Below are 26,650 nucleotides of genomic sequence, written 5' to 3'. Positions count from 1 at the left end.
ATTAACCAACAAACTCTGGTCGCTGCGCAGATAAACGTGTGATTTTTGTAAAATATGAGCAGAATTGTAAGACGGCTCAACAAATACAGTCAGACAGCAGCAGCGGAGTGAGCAGCAGCGGCTGTAGCAGCTGTTCTTGGCTTTAGCTCGCTGCCGTTAGCTCATTAGCTCAGCGGGCCGTTACTGCCTGGACCGCGGGGCACGAGGGGAGTCGCTGCGGGCAACGGGGCTCAGTTCAACCGGGCTCAACCACCTCCCAGTGAACACCGGACCGGGACCAGACACGAGCTCTGAGGCCGACAGAGGTCAGTGTGAAGACAGGGGGGACGGTGTGGATCCGATCAGGACTATGACTCCGGGGACGAGAAGAGACGACAGGCGGGGACAGGAGAGACGTGAAGCGGCAGAGGAGAGAGGACGAGTCGGGCATCAGTGGCGGCGAAACGAAAACGGCGCGGAGCCTGAATATTTCCACATTTTTACTCTGTGAGCTGATGATTGATTTTCACCAAAGCAGACGTGGTTGTGCAAAGACAAAGCGAGACTTGGTGAGTCTGATTTCATGTGTGTCCAGTTTGAATGAAGTGTTTTAACAGAGTTAACAAGGTGATGAAGCTCGTCTCGGTTCTGTCAGAGAGAAACTTGAACCCAGAAGCTGGACGGGTGAATTGTTCTGTTTAGTCCAGAAAATAACTCTGTGAGTTTATTTAGTTTAGTTATCTGAGTGAAACGTGAAGAGATGTCCTGAAACGTAGCTTCCATCTTCCACATGAGTTTGTGATGATGTGTGTTTTTATGGAAAGAGTCGATCAGGAAAGTGACAAAGTTGTTCTGGTGTCACAAAGACGACTGCAGCAGCAACATGTCTGTGAAGAAGCTGCTCCAGGACAAAGCTCACGTTGAAGAGCTGAACGGTACCAAACACTTCTTCAGCTGATCCACAACCACAAACATTGTTCAAGGGAGGTGAACTCAGCTGACCAGGGGAAGTTTGTCTGACACTGATCTGAACTCAGTTTGCTGTGTTTGGTTTATGTATCTTACTTATGAGGGAGACAGTCACGGAGAAACTTTGATTAAAGTTCACATGTGATTTCCAGTAAATGACAAGAGGAGGAGCAACACTGACCAGGTGGTTCAGGTTCAGTATGTGAAAACAGGACAGGGACAATAAAACAATAAAAGTGAATGTGTTCAGTCAGTCAGACTTCATTTTGAGTCGACGGAGCAGCAGCAGCAGGAAAAGAAGTCAGAGACAGGGTGAGTTTTATTTCTACATAAATATTGTTCTGTGGTCAAAGTCTCTGATCTGGATCAGTACTTTTGACTGTATGTGGTGTATATGTGATACTTTCCTCTTCTCAGTCTTGGTTGAGACTCTTGAACAGACTCGTTTGATTCTCATGTTGTGAGCTCACTGTCAGTGTTACTGGTCACCTCTCAGACTGACTGAAGTCCAGAAGACGACTGTGGTTTTATTTTACTGGATTGAATTTTATATTCAATATTTTGTCCACCACTTCAGGTACAGCTGACAAAATGATTTAATAGTTACACAGTGAATCATTATCAGCAGGTTCAGCCTTCATTAAACATCTAACGGTCAAAGGTCTGTTTTATAGACTTGGATCAAACTGCACACGCATTCAAGATATTGTGTTGTATCAGTGTAGATAAAATAAATTCGTCAAATGGATCAGGGTTGCTGTTAAATATTAACATAATGTGTTAATATTTAACACTAAGGACTATGAGCCTCTAACGTTTGAGGTTGAAACCATATTGCAAAGCTTTTTTTGTTAGTTTTGCTAATTTCAAGCAAAAGATTTCAAAATAATCAATCATTGTACTTGTGTCAAGCCTGGACCAAAATGAGGACTCAGATGCAGAGGATATCACTTATAAGCACACTTTATTGAGTTCAGCTCTTTCTTTGAAGAGTGACAAACGAATAGGCTATGAAACACTCACTTGGGAAATCCGTGAACCTTAAAAACATTGTTCATCATGATCTCCGCCGTTTCTTTGGCGGAGGGCAGTTTTGGCAGAGCAATGAATCTAGCCATCTTGGAAAATCTGTCCACCACTGTGAGGACAGTGGTGTTACCTTGAGAGACCGGGAGCCCCGTGACGAAGTCCACCGAGATGTCGGACCACGGTCTGGAGGGGATGGGAAGAGGCTGCAGGAGACCCATGCGTGACCCGGAGGACGTCTTGTTTCGGGCGCAGACCGAACATGCCTCTACGTACTCCCGGACCTCCGGCTCCATGGAGGGCCACCAGAACCTCCGGGAGATAGCGAACATCGTTCTTCGAACTCCCGGATGGCAGGAAAGCAGCGAGGTGTGGGCCCAGTGGATCACCTGTGGGCGCAAATCAACCAGGACAAACAAACGATTCTCTGGGCACCCACTAGGTGACGGAGCCTCACCATTAGCCTGCTTAACCTCATTTTCTATCTGCCAGGCCAGTGCTCCAACCACACATGTAAGTGGGAGGATCGTTTCTGGGTCCTTGGCAACAGGCTCGGGGTCGAAGAGACGAGACAGTGCGTCTGGTTTGACGTTTCGGGACCCCGGCCTGTATGAGAGAGAAAAAGAGAATCGATTAAAGAATAGCGCCCACCTGGCCTGGTGAGAATCGAGTCTTTTGGCTTTCTTGATGTATTCTAGGTTCTTATGATCTGTCCAGACAATGAATGGATGGTCAGCCCCCTCGAGCCAGTGTCTCCACTCCTCCAAAGCGAGTTTGACCGCCAGCAACTCCCGGTTGCCAACATCGTAGTTCCGCTCCGCCTTGGATAGCCGCCGTGATAGGAAAGCACAAGGGTGCATCTTACCATCCTGCTCTGACCGCTGTGAGAGGATGGCCCCGACCCCTTCGTTGGAGGCGTCCACCTCGACCACGAACTGTCGTTGAGGGTCTGGCAGGGTGAGGATGGGGGCCGAGGTAAATCGATTCTTGAGGATCCGAAAGGCAGCATCCGCTTCTGGAGACCAGTGGAACTGCACCTGTGTGGAGGTAAGAGCATGGAGAGGAGCAGCTATTGCGCTAAAGCCTCTGATGAACCGCCTGTAAAAGTTAGCAAACCCAAGGAACTGCTGAACCTTTTTGTGGCTATCAGGTGTGGGCCACTTGACCACAGCGCTAATTTTAGCCGGGTCCATCTGCACTCTTCCAGGAGCTACGATGAAGCCCAGGAAGGAGACAGTGTCAGCATGGTATTCACTCTTTTCTGCTTTGACATAGAGTTTGTTTTCTAATAGTCTCTTCAATACCTGGGTTACATGGTCTTGGTCTTTAGTCAGGTCAGGGGAGTAGATAAGTATATCGTCCAAATAAACATACACAAAGTGGTCGAGAAAGTCTCTTAGTACATCATTAATCATGGCCTGGAATACGGCAGGAGCATTTGTGAGACCAAACGGCATGACTTTGTACTCATAGTGTCCACTAGGGGTATTAAACCCGGTCTTCCACTCGTCACATTCTCTTATCCGCACCAAGTGATAGGCGTTGCGAAGATCCAACTTGGTGAAGACCTTGGCCTGTTGGAGCTGAACACAGATGACATGAGAGGAAGTGGGTTGCGGTTCTTTATAGGTATGTCGTTGAGTGGGCTGTAGTCAATGCAGGGTCTTAGGGAGCCATCCTTCTTGCCCACAAAGAAGAAACCGGCTCCGGCTGGTGATGATGAGGGGCGAATCAGCCCTGCTTTCAGGGAGGTCTCGATGTACTCCCGCATGGCCTTCCTCTCTGGCCCAGAAACCGCGTACAGGCGGCCTTTGGGAATGGTGGAGCCTGGAATCAGCTCAATGGCACAATCATAGGGTCGGTGAGGAGGGAGTGATGGGGCTTTGGCTTTAGGGCTGAAACGATTCCTCGAGTAATTCGAGTACCTCGATTACAAAAAATGGTCCGAGGATTTTTTTCTGCCTCGAGGAATCGTCAATTTAATTGTAGTTCAAGCGGCCGCACGGACTACTTTCAATGTGGCACAACGTGCTTACGTCACCTACGCAAGGGAAGGCCGGGGAAGAAAGGAGGAGGAGGAGGAAGCGGACGTACAGGTGTTTGACTGAGGGAGCGGGAAAATGGCAGAGGCGAGGAGAAATAGCGACGATGAAACAGAAGAAAAAGGCGATAAAAAAAGACAGAAAATGTCGAAAGTGTGGGAGCATTTCCGACTGAAAAGAAAGGAGAACACCGTGACGTGCATTCGTTGTAACACGGCCCTTGCATACCACAACAGCACGTCTTCTATGTTGCAGCATCTCCGCAGAAAACACCTGGACTCGAGCGGAGGACCGGAGACAAGGTAATATTAACGTAGCAAATCAGTGTGATCAACGTTAATGTATTTTACGAACATAAACGCCAGCCTTGCAGAGGGCTAGGTTTTTGTTAATTATGACTGACTACTGTCAAGTTTGTGGTTAGTTTATTACGAGCGTGACGACATGACTTCATAGAGGGTTGATTTAAAATTTAAAAGGACAGCGCTGATAAGTCTAGATGGAAATAAAAACATAACAAAGTTAATTAAGCAGTTTTAAAATTTAGTCAACTACTAAGTAGCTGGTCACTGGTCACAGTGTGCCTCACTCTATTGATTATGTGTGTGGTTATTGTGTTCCAATACAGTAGTTGTCTTAATTGTGGACACTGCAAAAACTCAAAATCTTTAAAAAAAAAAAAAAAAGTATTCCTAGTCAGCTGATGTAAATTCATAAATGCACAGCCATGAACCTACTGTATTAAGTCATTTAGTCATAGTAATATCATTTAACTAATTATTATTTCTCTTCTTTTTTCCAGTAAATCATCACAGTCTCGGATGGACAAATTTATCTGTAAAGCACCATTCTGTGGCCCTGAGCAAGCAGCTGAGCTAACAAAGAGCATTTTAAACATGTTAGTCAAAGACATGCGCCCACTGAGTATGGTAGAGGACAGTGGTTTTAAAGCAATGGTTGCAACTTTCCATCCGAAGTACGAGCTTCCATCAAGAACATTCTTCACAAAAGAGATGGAGAAAAAGTACGAGGATGTCAAAGCAATACTTGCGAAATACTTGCTTGTGAATTTAAGAAATAAAAACAGTTGATTCTAAAAAAGGAAACCAATTGGTCATTCATTATTAAGTGAAATATGTTATTTTCTCTTGTGTATTCATAATTGCTCTTTAACGAAGCAAAAATACGTTTTATCCGATTACTCGATTAATCGATGTAATTTTCAGTAGAGTACTCGATTACTAAAATATTCGATAGCTGCAGCCCTATTTGGCTTTGTTAAAAACCTTGAGGTGGTGGTAGCAGGAAGGCACGGAACTCAGATCCGGGTAGTTGGGATCTGTGGCGGGATTAACAGAGACCAAATTAATGTCTGTGACTTCCTCCTCCCGAACTGAGAGGTTCATACAGTCGCTCACACAGTCCCCTCCCCAGCCCAGGATCTCTCCTGTTCTCCAATCTATATGGGGATTGTGACGATATAACCATGGCTGTCCCAAAATTAGAGTCTGTGACGGTGACTTGAATACATAAAAACGAATGTTCTCCTGGTGATTGTTAATGCACAATTTGAGAGGTGCTGTGATGTGTGTGATCGTGAAAAGTTCCTGTCCATTAAGGGCTTTAGCTCTGATGGGCTTAGCTAAAAGTTCCGTGTTAAGACCCAGCTGTTCTGCTAGTTCCCAGTCCATCAAGCTTTCATCAGCCCCCGAGTCTATGAGCGCCTTGAGTTCAGTGGTGGTGTGGTGCATTACCTGGACTGTCGTGAGAGTACGTGAGGGGATGCCTGAAACCTTGAATTCACTCACCACCATAGTCCTTTTGGCAGTGCAGGTGGCGATGAGATGACCGGGTTCACCACAGTAGTAGCAGCGGCCCTCCTGTAGACGTCTCTGTCGCTCCTCAGGTGTTAGTCGGGCTCTCCCCAGCTGCATGGGCTCTCCCTCTCCTTCTGGAGGGGGAAAATGACGCTGCTCCGGCGGTGATCGACGGGTGGTCGACCATACTGGTGCTTGAGTGCGTAGGGGTCTCTCCACAGTTGTGGGTCTGGTGATGCGTTGCTGCCTGAGTTGGCGGGTTCGGTTGTCTGTCCGGATTGCGAGTGCGATGAGTGAGTCGAGGTCTGTGGGTAGGTCCAAGGGAACCAGAAGGTCTTGGATAGGAGCTGCCAGTCCCTTCAGAAACACATCATATAAGGCCGTAGTATTCCAGCCAATCTCCGCCGACAAAGTGCGGAACCAGATGGCGTAGTCACATACGGAGTCACTGCCCTGTTTCAGCCCGCTCAGCTCCCGAGCCTTTTCCCGGTCGGTCGTTACCGGGTCGAAAGTCTTCTGCAGCGCCGTTTCAAACTCTGTGCGGGATCTGCAAACTGGCGAATCTCGGGCCCACTCTGCCGAGGCCCATGCCTTGGCTCTTCCAGCAAGGTGGGAAATCATGAATGCAATCTTGAATTCCCCCTGACGGGAGAGCCGGACTTCTTGGGCTCGCAGGGCTGCCGTGAGCTGTTCTATCCCTGCTGAGTCCATACTGGCCAAAGTGTAATGTCAGGCCTGGACGAAAATGAGGACTCAGATGCAGTGGATATCACTTTAAGCACACTTTATTGAATTCGGCTCCTTCTTTGAAGAGTGACAAACGAATAGGCTATGAAACACTCACTTAATCACTAAGGCCTGGCTAGAAAAATCACGGAAGAGCACAAATTCCAAAAAGAGGGAAAACACTCATAAAAGGGAGGGACAATAAACACTAGAATCAAGGAAAACAGAAAACTAGACTAGAAATCAAAACTCTCTCGAAGGAGGAAAACAAAAGGCTAGATAATAACTCAAACGCTCCCGAAGGAGGAAAACCAAATCTAAGATAAATGGGACAAAAGAAAAAGGCTCACCTAAACAGGAGGTTCTACAACTATCTAACACTGTCTAACACAAAATCGCTCCCAAAACGGGAGGACAGAAAACATATTACAACAAAATACAAAAACTCTAAACTAGAAAATATTATCAAATGAAAAATCACTCTCAAGGAGGAAGCAGAAAACAACTTACGTGGCAAATAAACACTCGTGGCAAAACTGACTATGACTATGATAAAGGGCTTGGGTGCACGAACCAGGACGAAACACTTTGGCACAAGACAAAGGGAAGACGCCGACTATAAACACATGAGGGTAATGGGGAACAGGTGGAAACGATCAGGGATCAGGTGAGACAATCAGACCGGTGACACATGAGGAAGGGCAAGTGACCTGAAACGAGAGGAGAGTTAGATTTCAAAATAAAACAGGAAGTTACGAGACAAAAAACCCAAGACAAGACAAACCTCACCGCGGTGTGACAACTTCATAAACACCAATTTAAATGAGGCATCACAAAACATGTATGTATTTTAGAAGCTTATGAAAACATGTCATCTATTGCAGGACTATTCAGTGAAGTTACATTTTATTGAGCAAAGAATAACAGAGAGAAGCTCATAAGTTGATCACACCACAAACCTGAGCAGGTGATCCAGGTACATGAAAAATGGAGGAAGCAACCAACAACTTACAGAGAAAGTGTGCAGGCAGTTAGTTGAGTCTCTGCTTTGAGTGGACAGAGCAGGATATCATACTGAGGGACGTCCCTTTAATTAGACAGAGACGAGGCCGATCTTTGTAAATGTCACTTTTGTTTAGCATCACATTGGGTGATGAGTCTGCAGGCTTCACCATCTCCATTTTACACCCTCCTCCTCTGCATCTTGTTTCACCTGTTTGTCTTCCTTGTCTTCATGTTGTTCTCCTTCCATGTGCTACATATTTACCTCAGTGCTTTCTGAAGTGCAGAAGATGAGTGATCGTGTGGAGGAAGAGGAGGACGGAGCAGAGTCTCCAGTCTCCAGCTGTCTGTCTATGAAGAGTGACCGGTCCAAAGAAACACCTCCAGACTTCAGTAATGAACCTGGACCCTCAGACACACAGTAAGAAGACTGCCATGTTTTTAATCACCAAACTGTCAGTAACAGCAATTTGTGTATTGACATGAAATAAATACAAACATGTTGGTGTTTCCAGAAGTCAGTACCACAGACGGAGAGAAGAGTCTCCAGTCTCCAGCTGTCTGTCTATGAAGAGTGACTGGTCCAAAGATTTACCTCTGGTCTTCAGTGATGAACCTGGACCCTCAGACACACAGTAAGAAGACTGCCATGTTTTTAATCACCAAACTGTCAGTATCAGCAATTTGTGTATTGAGATGAAATAAATACAAACATGTTGGTTTTTCCAGAAGTCAGTACCACAGACGGAGAGAAGAGTCTCCAGTCTCCAGCTGTCTGTCTATGAAGAGTGACTGGTCCAAAGATTTACCTCTGGTCTTCAGTAATGAACCTGGACCCTCAGACACACAGTAAGAGATCTGATACCAACTTCAGTTTATACATTTAAATCATTACCATTATATGACTGTAGCTCCCCAAATACAGGACACAATTCTTTTTCTGGAAATCACATTTTAAAACTTTGTTATTTGTATTTGTATACGTAGGGACGAGACAATTATATGTCAACATCAGATATTCTTTTTGAATACACCGGAGTGTTGCATCATGGGATGTGTAGCCTAAATATTGTTGACTAGTGAGATACTTCAATTTCATTCAAAAAGTGTAAAAGTGTTTAGTTTGCTCAGTTGAACCTTCAGGAGTTTGATGGCTGATGCAACGTGTTTTGCTGCGATGGAAGAATTACTGATGAATGAAAACGAGCAGAAATCGTCCCAATGTCTTTACTGCAGATGATCAAATGATCTGTTAAAAAGCCAAGAATTACAACTTTCACTGAATGTCAGGATGAGGAGCATGAAGTATTTTACAGATAGATAAATTACACAAATGAGGGATTTATGTTCTGCTTTAATGATAAGTGAGGAGGATTCTTCTATATATTTGCAAAGGAAAAGGCTCCATTGATGAGGGCTGGAAGTATCTCATGGAAACTGTCCCAAAATCTTCACTCTGACATTGTTTTTATCTTCATCAAACATTTTTATCAAACACAGTTGTTGAAAAAAGAGGAGGGTATATTGTACTAAGCGTGGCCATGTTCTTTGTCCAGTATGGTTTAAGTTTTTAACAGCTGCTAATGAGGTCATGTTTTGTGGTCCTTTTTGTTTGTGTGATAAAATTTCCCATTAAAATAAGTTTGTTTACTAAAATCAAATGATGCAAACTGCTCCACTGTGACTCAGACAAAAACAAACTGTTAGTGATTGGGAGTTCAGTCCAGATTCAGAGCTTGGAGAAGACATACTTATGTTTACAGTCTGTCTTCTCTTTTGTCAGACTGATCTGTGATTTCTAATCTGAGGGATTTTCCTTTATCTCTTCAGAAAGACAGAGGGAAGTGTTTCTGTGGAGGAGCAGCTGTCCTGCTGTCCAGTGTTAGTCAGTCAGACCAACACTGTACAAAGTAAGACTGTACATCTGTCTGCTGATGTCTTCATGTCTGAAAACAGGAACTTTTTGATTTAATCAAGATTCTTGCTCTCAATTTAATCCCAGAATATTTTCTTCTCTTTCAGCAGATAGTGTTCTGCAGGAGGCTTTAGATGAACATAAGATCAGTCTGAGGAGGAGATGTGAACGTGTGACTGAAGGAAGTGATGAAACAGGAAGTGATGAAACAGGAAGTGGAACCCTCCTCAACAGGATCTACACTGAGCTCTACATCACAGAGGGACAGAGTGAAGAGGTTAATACCCAACATGAGGTGAGACAGCTAGAGACAGCTTCCAAGATGGAGGCCCTCCATGAAACTCCAATCAAGTGCAGCGACATCTTTAAAGCCTCACCTGACCAACAGAGACGCATCAGAGTGGTTCTGACCAACGGTGTCGCTGGCGTTGGAAAAACCTTCTCAGTGCAGAAGTTCACTCTGGACTGGGCAGAGGGCTCCGAAAACCAAGATGTCAGTCTGCTGGTTCTGCTCTCGTTCAGGGAGCTGAACCTGATCAGAGATGAGCAGTACAGTCTTCTCAGGCTGCTCCATGTTTTCCATCCAACATTACAGAAGGTGACAGCAGAGAAGCTCGCTGTCTGTCAACTTCTGTTCATCTTTGACGGCCTGGATGAAAGCAGACTTTCACTGGATTTCAAGAACCATGAGGTCGTGTCTGATGTCACACAGGAGTCATCAGTCAGCGTGCTGCTGACAAACCTCATCGAGGGGAAGCTGCTTCCCTCGGCTCTCGTCTGGATAACTTCCCGACCTGCAGCAGCCAATCAGATCCCTCCTTCATGTGTTGACAGGGTAACAGAAGTACGAGGCTTCACTGACGCCCAGAAGGAGGAGTACTTCAGGAGGAGGTTCAGTGATGAAGATCTGTCCAGCAGAATCATCTCACACATCAAGACCTCCAGGAGCCTCCACATCATGTGTCTGATCCCAGTCTTCTGCTGGATCACTGCTACAGTTCTGGACCACATGTTGACTACAGGCCAGAGAGGAGAGCTGCCCAAGACCCTGACTGACATGTACTCACACTTCCTGCTGGTCCAGACAAAGAGGAAGAAGCAGAAGTACGATGAGGGACGTGAGACGAGTCCACAGGAGCTGACGGAGGCTGACAGGGAAGTTCTTCTGAAGCTGGGGAGGCTGGCGTTTGAACATCTGGAGACAGGAAACATCATGTTCTACCAAGAAGACCTGGAGCGGTGTGGTCTTAATGTCACAGAGGCCTCGGTGTACTCAGGAGTTTGTACAGAGATCTTCAGAAGAGAGAGTGTGATCTTCCAGAAAACAGTCTACTGCTTTGTTCATCTGAGCGTTCAGGAGTTTCTGGCTGCAGTCTACATGTTCAACTGTTACACCAACAGGAACACAGAGGTACTGGAGGCTTTTCTAAAAGACTCAAAACCAAAGTCTCCCTTTAAGAAGATTTCAAAGTTTTTAGGTAGAGGCAGCGATGGCCATGAAGCCCGTTACCCGTCCCTGGATGACTTCCTGAGGAGCGCCATGAAGAAATCCCTTGAAAGTAAAAATGGCCACCTGGACCTGTTTGTTCGCTTCCTTCATGGCCTCTCTCTGAAGTCCAACCAGAGACTCTTAGGAGGTCTGCTGGGTCAGACAGACAACAGTCCAGAAATCATCCAGAGAGCCATCAACAACCTGAAGGAGATGAACAGTTATAAGATCTCTCCTGACAGAAGCATCAACATCTTCCACTGTCTGATGGAGATGAACGACCACTCAGTTCATCAGGAGATCCAAAAGTTCCTGAAGTCAGAGAACAGATCAGAGAAGAAACTCTCTGTGTTCCACTGCTCAGCTCTGGCCTACATGCTGCAGATGTCAGAGGAGGTTCTGGATGAGTTGGACCTGAAGAAGTACAAAACATCACAGGAGGGACGACTGAGACTGATTCCAGCTGTGAGGAACTGCAGGAAGGCTGAGTGAGTCCAGATGTGATTATCAACATTATAAATCAGTGTAGATTAGCAGTTTAATTCTTCAGATATACAAACTATAAAATAATTCATTTTGAAATAGCGCTTACATTTTTAAATACAATTGTGATTATTTTTAAAAAATGTTTCACTTACCATGAGTGCAACAATGTAGATGTTTCAGTTGGATGTGTTTATAGCTGTCAGGTTGTTGAACTCAGTTATTCCATTTATTTCTAATGATCATTAAATGTGACAGTTTTTCTTCTATGAATCTTTCTTTGGGTGATAGAAGAAACCCTGGTGAAACTAATGAAAGAGGTTTTTTAACCACTATACTGAAGAGTTTAAAATAAGATCTGTATCATTTTTCATGTGATGTTTCTAAAGTCCTTGAGAATTTCTTTCATGCAGTTATTGTTCTCATTATGTCGGTTTAGAGACATTTCACAGTGAGCAAATGGACCAAAAAGTTCCAGCTCAAATTAAAGCTTCTACTTTACCTTTTATACATGACATGAGATTTTTTTCTGAATTGACTCTAATTTAGTTTTAATCTTTATGTATTTTTGTTCTGTAGAATCAGAATCAGCTTTATTTGGCCAAATATGTGTTGACATACAAGGAATCTGACTCCAGTTCATCATTGCTCTCAGTGTAGTTACACAGAAGAGACATACAGCTGGAAAGGAATACACCGAAACTGAACCAACAACTAGATGAAACATGAAGAATAAAGAATTGTGAATGGTCAGGACTGCAATGTACAATAGCATCTGAAAAGGCAGTAGGTGTATAAATCAAAATCACCAATGGCAACACCATAAAAGTGTAAATCATACAAGTCTTTATAGAAGTCAACTGTTCTGAATCACATCTGTATTAGCTGGCAAAATATGAATCATGTAAATGTAGATTTCTAAGATGGTTTTTCAAACTTCCAACTCATCCATGTTGAATTCGGGAGGTGCACGATCATTCAGCAACATGATTTGTGGAGCCCACATGCTTGACACAAGACGTGCGATGATGTTAATTTTGGCACTCTCACCCTCATGCTGACACTGTGTTGGGCATAAACTAATCTAACTTTTTGGCCAAAGACACAGGATCAGACCACACTGACAGACTGTGGACATCATGGAAACCCAAATGTAACTACATTTTCTCTTCCTTCATCTGCAAGTTTAAAATAAAACAAAGATTTAAAGTCTGCAGGTTTTAGAGAGTGATGAGAATAACTGTTTCATGTCAAACACAGATCAGATGAAGGTTTGCTGAACCACTGATGTAAATAGCAAATGTCAATCAGAGCAGAATGTTTCAAACTGTTTTGACATCAAATGCATGAAGTAAATATAAAGTGTCCTCTTTCATAATAACATTTTTGTAATATCTGTGTCATGACAGACTTTATAGCTGTGGACTCTCAGAGACTCACTGTGAAGTTGTGGCCTCAGCTCTGAAGTCCAACCCCTCCCATCTGAGACAGCTGGACCTGAGTTACAACAGCCTGAAGGATTCAGGAGTGAAGCTCCTGTCTGTTGGACTGGAGAGTCAAAACTGTGCTCTAGAGAGTCTGAGGTCAGTTCATTGTCTTGTTTTTCCATATATTCAATTCAAGCCCTTCACTGAGACTTAAACAGTTTAGTTAATTAACTCTGAAGATTTGCAGCAGCATAAATCTGAAGAAATGTCAGTTCTTTGAGACATTTTCTGTGTATCCAAGTGGCTCCATCCTGTGGTGTTCAGAGGAGGCTGCACTGAAGGACTCTATTCAGTGTTTTTATTTATTTATTTATTTATTTTCATTCAGTTTATTAAGTGTTAGCATCTAGCTGATGCCAGTCCCACTCATTTTAGAAACGGGATCATTAATTAAGAACGGACAGTTTCACTTGAACTACTCGAGTACTTCCAGAGGTGTTGGTATACCAAAAGTTTATGGACAGCCTGCAGCCAATCAGGATCCAGTTTTCACCCAGACTATGGTATAAAATATATGTTTTCCTCTTACCTGTGGTATTTATCCATCTACTGTAGATCAGCTGGACCACTGATGTAAATAGCAAATGTTAATCAGAACAGAATGTTTCAAACTGTTTTGACTTCATCATTTGACAAACATTATCAGTATTATACTCATAGTTTGACCAAAACAATAGAAAAGTTTATAAAATGACTTTCAATAACACTTTACAACGTTCTACACAAAATGAGAGTAGTTACTACTATATTTAATAGATAATGATGAGTTTCTGAAGAACAGACTGGGAGATACTATATTAATAAAACATGATGTTATGATCAGTTCATAAATATCCATGAATCAACATACTGACCACTTTCTTCATGAGTCGTTCCTGATAAACCAGCTGCTTAGAGGACAAACACTAGTGATGATTCATTCGTACTAATTACTTAATGCTAAGTTACTTTCTGAGTTCCTCAACAAGTGAAGTGAAACATCAGACTGACATCAGTCACTGTCTGTTCAGTGTTGAGGAGTTTTGAGTGTGTAGGGAGGGTCGAGCTCGTTCTCATGCATATATTTAAATACTCATAAAAACACACAAAATCCACAAAACAAAGGACATTTCTTTCAGGTTTCTTTTTTAAGTTTAGTTGAAGTAATAGTCGTTGATCAAGTGCTACAGTAGACAGTTCAGTTCAGTTTGTCCTGAAACAAAAAACGACCTTCAAAAAAAAGAAAAAAGAGAGATTTCTTAGCAGTTCATTGATTATCAGGTGGTTTGATTCATTCCTCACTCGTTTCTTAGTAACTTGTCACATTTTTGTGTACTGTGCTGTAAAGTGTTACCTGACATTCCTTTTAAAAAAATGTGTTTGATAATTATTTATACACATTACTTACAGACCAATTGTCTCCAAGGCTGAAGAATTTTGTTGACTGTGAATTACTGCCGACCAGTAGATGGCAACACAAAATATGATTCATTGCAAATAAATCAAATGTTTGTAAAAGTTTTAAGATGTATTTTAACTTTAATTTGTTTTTTTATTTTATACAGACTTGAGTGAATGTGGACCTCTCCTTTAATTACACAGGCTTTACAGCCCTACATGTCTTATTTAATGATGATCCTCTAGTTCCAGACCTGACTGAGATCAGCAGCATGTTATTAATCTGTGTTGACATGAACAGCTGTATGAATGTTGTGCTGACATGTGGATGATGTCTGTAGAAGGCTGATGATGATCCACAATAGGGATGGGCGATATATATCGTTGGCGATAATATCGTCATTTTTTTTTTGACGATGTGCAAATTTCCATTATCGAGTATTTAAATTACTTCGCCAAAAATATTGAAACGAACGCGGAAACTCCTCACATCCACTTAATACACGGTGCTGCAGCGCTGTCTACAGCATGGCAGGCTTCGCCCCACCCCTCGACCTCTGAACCCCGCGACGTCTCATAACAACAACAACAACAACAACAATGGCGGACTACGCGCTTGTGTGCGTGTTTCTTGCAACTTACTCGCCTTGTAGTCGAGTGTGAGTCGCAGCATCAGTTCGACCTCATTATCGGTCCACACAAATGATTCTGGTTTCCTTGCACTGGCCATTTTCGTCTTCTTCTTGTTGGGTTCGGTTTCTCTGTCTACTGTCTGTTTGTTTACAGCGCGCAAGCTTTTTGTGCTCGCGCCGTCTCTTCTTCTCCGTTTTTGGTGAATTTCAAGCGCCACCCATAGGCCTGGAATATGAACTACAGCGTTTTCAGTCGTTTTCAGTGGATCGGTCTGGACACAAATATTCTTGAATTTTAAAGGATATCGACTGATTATCTTTATCGCCAAAATCCCCCAAAATATCGAGATATTATTTTTTGCCCATATCGCCCACCCCTAATCCACAATAACACAATGACAAAGTTACTCTACTCATTGTAGAGAAAAGCTCATTGATGAGGACACAGTAATGTTGAGCTACACATTTAAAACCTGAACACATCTGATTGGATTATAAATTAATTTTCATCTCCATCATTTATTCTTTATACAGATTGAGGGGCTGCAGTTTGTCAGTGTTGAGGCAGTGTTGACCAAATATGAATCAAGTTCCTCGTTCTCTCAGAAATATATTTTCAGTGTTCAGCTGTAATATGATAAAGTTTGTGTCCCTGCCACCATGTTAAGAAAGTACCAGGGACGACAGAGAGGCGTTATTATGGATCCTACTGCTGTTGCCTTTGTTGGTTCAGACATGAGGAGTGAGACTGGTTTGTGTTAGGGTAAGAATATCAGGGTAAGATAATCAGAGGCAGACTCGGGCCAATCTTAGCAAGATAAGCAGTGGGATCCAAAATGAGGCGACAGGGAGGCACTCACATGCACTAACATGCACACAGCTCAGATCACAACACACACACTGAGAGTGTGACGTCATTCTGTGTTCAGGACACCATGACTCCACTATGTCTTTACATAACTAATAGTTGTATTTTAACTTCCATCTTGTTGTGTTCAGGTGTCTACGTCCTGTCTACCAGGAAGTGAGACAGGAGTCTTTCCCTATTTTTAAGCCTTTCACCTGCTGTGCTCCCGTTTGGTAATTTCTCCTGTTAATATCTCGGGGTGTGACGAGATCTTGTGACACGAGATCTCATGTTATTAAAACATGTCTAACGTTGAACTTGAAATTAGCTTAGAAGATGCCCCCGCCACTTTTAAATCGTTTGTGTGGCAGCATTTTGGTACCTGATGGAAACAATAAACGGCGACAGACTGACAGACAATACAAGAACAATATGTAAGAACTGTAAGAAAATAGTGCCGTACACCGCGGCTAACACGAGCACTATGCAAAGACACCTACAGAACCACCACAGCTCTCTACTGAAATCAACCGTGCCTGTGAAGAAAACACTGAAAGGCCGGACAACACTGACAAATGCTTTTACATCTCAACTTCCACAGTCAAGTGCTCGAGCCACAGCAATAACGAAAGACATCAGTGTTTTCATTGCAGCTGACATGAGGCCATTTCCCATGGTGGAAAACTGGCGACTCCTCCACACATTGGAGTCAAAGTTCACCATCCCAGTGGTCCTGAACCTCTACACAGATAGCATACCTTTCCATCCCTGCTACCTCCGCTCCAAGTGAGCGTGTCTTTTCAACTGCAGGAGACATAGTTAGTGCGCAAAGGTCTCAACTGCTGCCAGAAAACGTAGACATGCTCATATTCTTGAACAAGAACGTGACCATATCTTAGGCTGGGCAGTGTAGTTGTAGCCAGCTCTCAGCTCTGTATCATGCTTGGAGGGAAATCATGTCAGTCTCTGTTTGCACTTTAAGTATTGAGAGAGAACTACTTTGATTATTGTTTGCACTTAAAACAAGACGACTAAGAAAAACTTAGTGTTATTCATTTTTGTTATTTATACTGTTTTTATTTTTCACTTTCAGTTTGTGGAGAGGAGTTCAGTTAGAAGGCCACACAGCTTCAATTAGAAGTTAGAAGCTCACACATAGTTCATGCACAGTTATAAGGTCTGAAGAGACTCATGAGAAATCATACAGGAGAGAAGCCAGTCAGTTGAGTTTGTGGTGAAACCTTTTACAGTTCTTACATATTGTTTGTGTCTTTTACTGCATATGATAATTCATACTCAGTCACAAAGTAGAGCTGAAGTCACATTCATTACAAGATGATTACTAGTTAAAACATTTCAAAATGGACCTGCATTGTTTTGCTTTTTGTAACTTAAAAAAAGAAAAAGTGTTAACGTCTCGTTCTCATGAACCTAATATCGTTTATCGTCTCATCTCGTGAGCTGAGTGTATCGTCACATCTCTATTAATCTCCCATTTTCATAGTGATACAAATCAAAAAGGTCTTCTCAGGTCCTGTGGGGGGGTATGTGTCGTGGTACCTGGCAACCCAACTCAGAGGGAGAGTTGAGCATGTGCCAACAACCCTGCCTGACGTTTGCCACTCGTCCCTGTGTCACTAATGCTCTGCTCCACTCACTTTGCCCCTGAAAATGGGTGAAACAGCTGCCAACAAGAAAACATTGCTTCCAAAATTCACATAACTTTGTGTGAAACTTTCCCCTTTATTGATAATTGTCTCCTCTCTCACTTGTGTGGGACACAAGCAGGAGGCTGACGTGCTGCCAAGTGCTACCTGCTTGTTTTAGGTGTCCAACTGGGCTGTCCAGACCGAGCGCCCCGTGCTGTGGTCCTCCATGGCCAGCTTATGACTCTACTGATCCTTTCATGGAGCCAGATGAAAAAATAACACCTCAAATATGAAGTGATAGAAGTGAAAATTAATAATGTATTCAAAAGAATATCAGAATTAAATCCAAATCATATTTAAATTGAAATGAACCTTTTCCTTCACTTGTTCTTATTTTGAAAATGTTTTTGATTTTTTTTTATGATTCAAGATCAAAACTTGAACTTTCACGTTCAAATGTTATTTTAAATGTAACATTTATTTTCTCCAAATGAACAAACCTCTTGGCTTTGATCTGGCTCCATATCCTTTCACCATCTGTCCTATTTTGGCAGGATTCTGTGAGTGAATCTGACAAAACACTGGTAATTTACTAGAAATAGTGTCGCTGCTGTTTGTGATTGTGTGTTTCTGTATTTGTTCCTCAGAGATGTGCAGCAAACACACACAGGCACAGACCACAGGCTTAAGAAAACCCCTCCCCACATATAATCACACAAGTCTATGGTCCTTTTAACTTCATTGTTACAGAAGAAGCAGCGTCCTGCTTATCACATAAAAGGCTTCATGTTATCAATTCATGATCTTTATTATAAAGATGCTCTACGTGTACGTCTAATTAGAAAAGAGCCGAGGAGCAGAATTTAAGTGAAAGACATTTTATGTGCTTGAACTGTTACATGTTGACTTTTTTGACTTGAAGACTTACATGAAGTCTTTTTACTCACTCTGACGTGTCAGGATATAACCTTTTTGATTAAAACAGCATTAAAATATCATGTGATCTGCTACTTCAGTGCACGCTAACAACAAATATTACTGGGACCATAATAAACATTTGCACACCAGCTTTTTTAATATCCAAGAATTCAAATCATAAACTCTACCACTGACTTCCTCAGTAATGAACTGGACACATTTAGGCACCTTGAGTAACCATATACTTGTTTTGTCACTTTGTGTATTTGACAGTGTTGAACCTGCATCCTGTTGGGTTCAGGTGTTTGGAGTTTCCATTTTCTAACCTTCTACATTCTGAACCTTCTTCAGCTCTGAACAGATTATTAAACACTGAATGATTTCAAGCAGGAACATTGTCTTCTAAACTTACATCATTTATTCTTTATTCAGATTGTTGAGCTGCAGTTTGTCAGAGATCAGCTGTGCTTCTCTGGCCTCAGCTCTGAAGTCCAACCCTTCCCATCTGAGAGAGCTGTGGCTGAGTAACAACAAGCTGCAGGATTCAGGAGTGAAGCTGCTGTGTGATTTTCTACAGAGTCCAAACTGTAGACTGGAGACTCTGAGGTCAGTTCACTGACTCTGTTACTGCTAACTAATATTTGAGTTTACATTCTACATAACTTACATTGATAAAGTTAAAGATTTCCTTTGGTTCATATTTTCAATTTTCTTGAACTAAATTTCTTCTTCAGTCACAAAAGACTTCTGTTTCTTCAAGAACTGTAGAAAATGTTCAGTTAGTTGTTAAAGTTAATTAATGTTTATAATTTAATCTGTTAACAGAAGAACTGAACTAACATTTGATTTAAATTGATGAAGTTGAGAAGCTGAAGTAGAAATATTTTGATTTCTGTTGGTGTCAATGTGTTTTCACAAATAATGTCTGATCATTGATATTGATCCTACAGAACACACACAGATCAAAGCATATTTTCAAAAGAAGATGTTTAAAAGAAAATTCAGTTTTTCTCCTCTAATAACAGACCTGACTGAGATCAGCAGCATGTTATTAATCTGTGTTGACATGAACAGCTGTATGAATGTTGTGCTGACATGTGGATGATGTCTGTAGAAGGCTGATGATGATCCACAATAACACAATGACAAAGTTACTCTACTCATTTTAGAGAAAAGCTCATTGATGAGGACACAGTAATGTTGAGCTACACATTTAAAACCTGAACACATCTGATTGGATTATAAATGGATTTTTATCTCCATCATTTATTCTTTATTCAGATTGATGAGCTGCAGTTTGACAAAGATCAGCTGTGCTTCTCTGGCCTCAGCTCTGAAGTCCAACCCCTCCCATCTGAGAGAGCTGTGGCTGAGTGGAAACAAGCTGCGGTATTCAGACATGAAGCCGCTGTGGGATCTGAAGGAGAGTCCAGACTGTCGACTGGAGACTCTGAGGTCAGTAGAGGGTTGGAGTCAGTTCATGCTGGTTTCAGCAGTATTGTACTAAACACAGTATCAAAGTAAAGATCCAGTATTTCCTGCTTTCCTCAGTGAAGCTGTGAGAGGAGAACGGTGACAGGCTTCATGATTGGACAGAAAGACAGAGAGAGAGCAGTCAGCCAATCAGACAAGCCAGAAGCTTGTTGTGATCGTGTGTTTGAGTTGATGTGAAGACGACTGTTGTTGTTGTGTTCATGTCTACAGGAAATAAAGCTGGATCACAGCTGACAGCATCACAGGATGTATAGAGACAGTGTCCTCATTCATCAAACTGTCGGAGCATCAAATCTGATCTCAAAGTGTTTGTTCTCTCATTTCAACACTGAACAACTGATCAGTTCATCTTTGTCACAGCTCTCAGATCAGTCTGACTGAAGCCTGCAAATCACTGGCTCTTATTTCAGAGAACCATCATTACATTTAGTAACCATGTGGTCTGTATACGGACCAGAACCTCTGCTGAAGTCCACAAACCACAGCTGATGTTTTACTGTTCAGTGTAGGACCTTTAACGTTATATTTATATCTGCCCATGTGTCATTTGATTTGTCCAAATATTTTTATAACAGACTCCATATTTACATATTTGTCATGTGATGTTTCCAAAGTAGATGAAATATTTAAATGTGAGTGAGACTCTGGTTTTTAACAGCAGTAAATCATCATTAAAGTGAGCTGTGAGTATCTCTCTGTTCCTGCAGTCATGATGCGTTCAGGGACTGTCAGCAGTTTATTTCCACTGTGTCCTTCAGTGAAACCTGCAGAGTAAACAGACTTGATGTCCAAAGTGTCTGCAGGTCTGTGAGCTTCACTCCAACACGTTAACATGAGAGCTGAAAGGAAGCTGGCTACGCTACACAGCCGCTCCACTTGTGGTCTGAACAGGACTGAAGTCCTGCTGGTCTTTATATCACTGACTGACAGCTGATGGAGGGAGTCTCTGCAAACACTCATTTATCACTTTACTGTCTCTCTGCTTCTCTCATCAGCTGGAGGTGGTCTCTGTCAGAGTGGTGAGAAGGTGGAGGTGTTGAGAGGATCAGCTGTGTCCTGATGATCCAGAGAGGTTGAAGCAGCACCATCAGCTGGTGGGTGGAGAGGCTCTGACTGGGCCGTGTTACTGGGAGGTGGAGTGGAGAGGAGAGCTTCATCCAGCAGTGACTGACGGACCAATCACAACAAGTGGAGATGACTGTCAGTGCTGCAGTGTGAACTGCTCTGAGATCAGCTCCACTGTCACACACAATGTCCAGTCCAGCATCGTCCCTGTGTTCCTCTGGATGTGACAGAGTATCATCAGTGTATCTATATATATGTATATATATATATGTATACATATATATATATGTATATATATATATGTATATATATATATATATGTATATATATATATATAGTGTGTGTGTATATATATATATATATATATATATATATGTGTATATGTATATATGTGTATATATATATATATGCATGCAAAGTAACTAAAGATCTTGAGTAAATGTACTTAGTTACATCCCTCACTGTCTCCAGATCAGCTGTCTTTATGACAACATAACTGCAGATTAACACATTTAATTGGATCTTTGTGTTCTGCTTCCTGTTGCAGCTCCACCCTGTGGAGCGATGGAGTAGTGCAGTTAATTTCCACATGTTTCTGATGAACAGCAGAAGTTGATGTTGCAGAGTGAAGTTCTGCTTATTACCACTAATATCAGCTGTTTGTCATTTCATAATAAATGAAGTGGATCAAATCTGAACACAGTCTGATTCAATCGAGGCTTTACTGAATCTTCTGGACTGACTTGTGTCTGGATTTTGGTGCAAAGTCAGCAGCTTCATATTTCATCTTTCTATAATGTTTGATATTAAAAAGATGTTTAACATGCTGATTCTACACTTTATGTTCATTAATCATGTCTGTAAAACTAATTACAAGTACACAGAAATATAAAACTATCTGGATTTTTACAGAAAACAAACAAATCCTGTGTTTGACTGTAAAGTATGTGAAGTTTAGTCTCACTTTGCTAAATCCACATGAAAAATCAGTTTGTGTCAAATAAAAGCAGCTGGACTGTCATTTTGAGCTCGATCCAACATGAGAGTAAAAGTGTGGAGCAGCAGCTGACACTAAACTGTGTTTAGAGAAAACTAAAGATTTAAAGAAATGTTTCACATCAATCTTGTTCAGACACCAGAACACTCAGCAGGAATTAGTCTGGTGGACATTTGTGGCATCTTAAAATAATATTTCTCTCTCCTGTTTGTTTCTTAAATACAAAACATGTTGATGTTTCCTCTGGTTCCTCAGTCTTCATTCTGTCTCCACAACAATATCCATGTTTGCTCGCTGCCAGTCGTCTTCTTCACTGTGTTTCCTGACACGTGGCTGCATCTGTTGGTGTGTTACCACCAGAAAGTGTCGGTCAGCACACATGTATTTACTTCAAATGACTGATGTGTGTCACCAACACCATGAAGAACATCAAGTGAGACAAAAAACAAAATCGATGTCGTCCTCTTTTATAATTTCTCAGAGAATCTGTCAGTGGATAAAGAGGCACCGGACCGAAACCAGGGTTCAGAAATGTGGTGGAGGCTTTGTTGGACTTTGCTGGTTCACAGTAACAATCCTTCAAACTGCTGCTTGTTACCACAGTGGCTGCTGCCTTCATCGCCTCAGTTATGAGGCCTTTTAACACATAAATCCTTTCCTCAAACAATCAGCACACACTGAAAATAACACACACTGTATTATAATAAAATACAAATGATCAAAAGAAATATTGAGTCGACAGAAAGACTGTTTTCATTTTATTTAGTAATTATTACTTCCTGTTCCTGCAGGTGCAGCTGACGCGCATGCGCAGCTCCTCTCCCCTGCTGCCTCTGGACTGACAGAAGAAAAGATGAGAGAAAGTTCAACATTTGAAGCTTCGTGCTGACAGAAAGAAACGAGGCTGCTGTGAGTCCGCTGCTGTTTTATTCTATTAAAGCTGAGCTCAGTGTGACTCGGAGGAAAACTAATTCAGGACTGTATTCGTGACTCGCTCGCTGGCTGGATGAGACGGGACTGAACCGGCGGCTGCGGCCAAGATGGCGGCCGAGCGGCTGAAATAACCGTTGTAGCATTAACCAACAAACTCTGGTCGCTGCGCAGATAAACGTGTGATTTTTGTAAAATATGAGCAGAATTGTAAGACGGCTCAACAAATACAGTCAGACAGCAGCAGCGGAGTGAGCAGCAGCGGCTGTAGCAGCTGTTCTTGGCTTTAGCTCGCTGCCGTTAGCTCATTAGCTCAGCGGGCCGTTACTGCCTGGACCGCGGGGCACGAGGGGAGTCGCTGCGGGCAACGGGGCTCAGTTCAACCGGGCTCAACCACCTCCCAGTGAACACCGGACCGGGACCAGACACAAGCTCTGAGGCCGACAGAGGTCAGTGTGAAGACAGGGGGGACGGTGTGGATCCGATCAGGACTATGACTCCGGGGACGAGAAGAGACGACAGGCGGGGACAGGAGAGACGTGAAGCGGCAGAGGAGAGAGGACGAGTCGGGCATCAGTGGCGGCGAAACGAAAACGGCGCGGAGCCTGAATATTTCCACATTTTTACTCTGTGAGCTGATGATTGATTTTCACCAAAGCAGACGTGGTTGTGCAAAGACAAAGCGAGACTTGGTGAGTTTGATTTCATGTGTGTCCAGTTTGAATGAAGTGTTTTAACAGAGTTAACAAGGTGATGAAGCTCGTCTCGGTTCTGTCAGAGAGAAACTTGAACCCAGAAGCTGGACGGGTGAATTGTTCTGTTTAGTCCAGAAAATAACTCTGTGAGTTTATTTAGTTTAGTTATCTGAGTGAAACGTGAAGAGATGTCCTGAAACGTAGCTTCCATCTTCCACATGAGTTTGTGATGATGTGTGTTTTTATGGAAAGAGTCGATCAGGAAAGTGACAAAGTTGTTCTGGTGTCACAAAGACGACTGCAGCAGCAACATGTCTGTGAAGAAGCTGCTCCAGGACAAAGCTCACGTTGAAGAGCTGAACGGTACCAAACACTTCTTCAGCTGATCCACAACCACAAACATTGTTCAAGGGAGGTGAACTCAGCTGACCAGGGGAAGTTTGTCTGACACTGATCTGAACTCAGTTTGCTGTGTTTGGTTTATGTATCTTACTTATGAGGGAGACAGTCACGGAGAAACTGTGATTAAAGTTCACATGTGATCTCCAGTAAATGACAAGAGGAGGAGCAACACTGACCAGGTGGTTCAGGGTTCAGTATGTGAAAACAGGACAGGGACAATAAAACAATAAAAGTGAATGTGTTCAGTCAGTCAGACTTCATTTTGAGTCGACGGAGCAGCAGCAGCAGGAAAAGAAGTCAGAGACAGGGTGAGTTTTATTTCTACATAAATATTGTTCTGTGGTCAAAGTCCTCTGATCTGGATCAGTACTTTTGACTGTATGTGGTGTATATGTGATACTTTCCTCTCCTCGGTCTTGGTTGAGACTCTTGAACAGACTCGTTTGCTTCTCATGTTGTGAGCTCACTGTCAGTGTTACTGGTCACCTCTCAGACTGACTGAAGTCCAGAAGACGACAGTGGTTTTGTTTTACTGGATTGAATTTTATATTCAATATTTTGTCCACCACTTCAGGTACAGCTGACAAAATGATTTAATAGTTACACGGTGAATCATTATCAGCAGGTTCAGCCTTATTTAACATCTAACGGTCAAAGGTCTGTTTTTATAGACTCGGATCAAACTGCACACGCCTTCAAGATATTGTGTTGTATCAGTGTAGATACAATTAATATTGTAGGATCAGGGTTGCTGTTAAATATTAACATAACGTGTTAATATTTAACACTAAGGACTATGAGCCTCTAACGTTTGAGGTTGAAACCATATTGCAAAGCTGTTTTTGTTAGTTTTGCTAATTTCAAGCAAAAGATTTCAAAATAATCAATCATTGTATTTGATAAACACCAATTTAAATGAGATATCACAAAACACGTATGTATTTGAGAAGCTTATGAAAACATGTCATCTATTGCAGGACTATTCAGTGAAGTTACATTTTATTGAGCAAAGAATAACAGAGAAGGTCATAAGTTGATCTCAGCACAAACCTGAGCAGGTGATCCAGGTACATGAAAAATGGAGGAAGCAACCAACAACTGACAGAGAAAGTGTGCAGGCAGTTAGTTGAGTCTCTGCTTTGAGTGGACAGAGCAGGACATCATACTGAGGGACGTCCCTTTAATTAGACAGAGACGAGGCCGATCTTTGTAAATGTCACTTTTGTTTAGCGTCACATTGGGTGATGAGTCTGCAGGCTTCACCATCTCCATTTTACACCCTCCTCCTCTGCATCTTGTTTCACCTGTTTGTCCTCCTTGTCTTCATGTTGTTCTCCTTCCATGTGCTACATATTTACCTCAGTGCTTTCTGAAGTGCAGAAGATGAGTGATTGTGTGGAGGAAGAGGAGGACGGAGCAGAGGCTCCAGTCTCCAGCTGTCTGTCTATGAAGAGTGACCGGTCCAAAGAAACACCTCCAGACTTCAGTACTGAACCTGGACCCTCAGACACACAGTAAGAAGACTGCCATGTTTTTAATCACCAAACTTTCAGTATCACCAGTTTGTGTATTTAGATGTGTATTGATAATTAACAGTGATTCACATGAAATGAATACAAACATGTTGGTGTTTCCAGAAGTCAGTACCACAGACGGAGAGAAGAGTCTCCAGTCTCCAGCTGTCTGTCTATGAAGAGTGACCGGTCCAAAGATTTTCCTCTGAACTTCAGTAATGGACCTGGACCCTCAGACACACAGTAAGAGATGTGTATAAATATATATATTATATAGTTTTATCATTACCATTAAATGATTGTCGTGAATTATTTGTTTCACTGGACATTACATTAGAAAAAGTGGTTTGTGTTTTATACTTTATACAATTACATATCAGCAGCATCAGATTGTTCTTGAATGAACTGGTGTGACAGTGGCTCCTACAGAGTGTTGCATTATGGGTTGTCAGTAGTGTTAATGTTGGGTAGTGAGTTGCTCAAGTCCATTCATAGTGTTTGTTAGTCAGTCAGTCCTGAAAGTTGATGATGACTCTCACAGTGTGTTTTGTTGCGATGGAAGAAATAAATTCCTGAGTTTGACAACGAGCCAAAAAGTATCCCAACATCTTTACTGTCAAAGGATCAAATGATCTGTTGAAAAGCCGAGAATCACCACTGGAACGTCCAGATGAGGACGAGCACAAAGATAAAGTCTGAAAAATGATGTCAGGCTGCCAGAGAAAATGTATTTGTTTGCTTCTGCAAGTCTGACAAGAGTAGGATACTGTTCACATCTGAACCGATACCAGGACCCAACGGTACCTTTTGATACTTTACTCTCTGTCTAATAACAAAACATGTAAATTCAGTTCTAAGCTGTTAAATCGAGTCACTTTAGAGACAATATATCATGAGTCATATTTCCAATAGCAATGTACGTTGCATGTGAGTCAGTTTTATTTCAGCAGCGTCTTGCTATACTGCGTAAACAGACTATTTTTCAAGTAAACAGCGACATTAAGCTGTTCCTGCTGCATTAAGTAATTAATATAATTATCCATTATGTCTTAGCATCGAGCTAACAAGCAAAGCGCTTGTTATACTAAATAAATTTGGGAATCAAAGAATGCATGCTTTAATATTTCCTCAGACAGTATGAAGTTCACGTGTTACTGGTTTTCTACAAAGGTTTGAGACATCCTAAAAATCACTG

General features: G+C 42.2%; 1 protein-coding gene and 1 long non-coding RNA gene across 2 annotated transcripts in view; both read left to right on the top strand.

Moving 5' to 3' along the window:
- Positions 1 to 8,296: 8,296 nt before the first annotated feature.
- Positions 8,297 to 26,650, top strand: part of LOC141014238 (protein NLRC3-like) — a 39,261-nt gene continuing 20,907 nt past the window's right edge. The window contains exons 1-3 of the mRNA XM_073487951.1: positions 8,297 to 8,410; positions 9,392 to 9,471; positions 9,584 to 11,453. Coding sequence (XP_073344052.1) covers positions 8,343 to 8,410; positions 9,392 to 9,471; positions 9,584 to 11,453 — 2,018 coding nt within the window. The 5' untranslated portion in view covers positions 8,297 to 8,342. The remainder of the gene's footprint in view (positions 8,411 to 9,391; positions 9,472 to 9,583; positions 11,454 to 26,650) is intronic.
- Positions 22,808 to 25,642, top strand: LOC141014286 (uncharacterized). The gene is made up of 3 exons (XR_012180490.1): positions 22,808 to 23,536; positions 25,305 to 25,455; positions 25,579 to 25,642. It is a non-coding gene; the product is annotated as an uncharacterized lncRNA (long non-coding RNA).

This window comes from Pagrus major, chromosome 19, assembly GCF_040436345.1.
Source record: "Pagrus major chromosome 19, Pma_NU_1.0".
Classification (NCBI taxonomy): Eukaryota; Metazoa; Chordata; class Actinopteri; order Spariformes; family Sparidae; genus Pagrus; species Pagrus major.
Note: the sequence above shows the minus strand (reverse complement) of the source record. Positions and strands in the feature narration are given on the sequence as shown.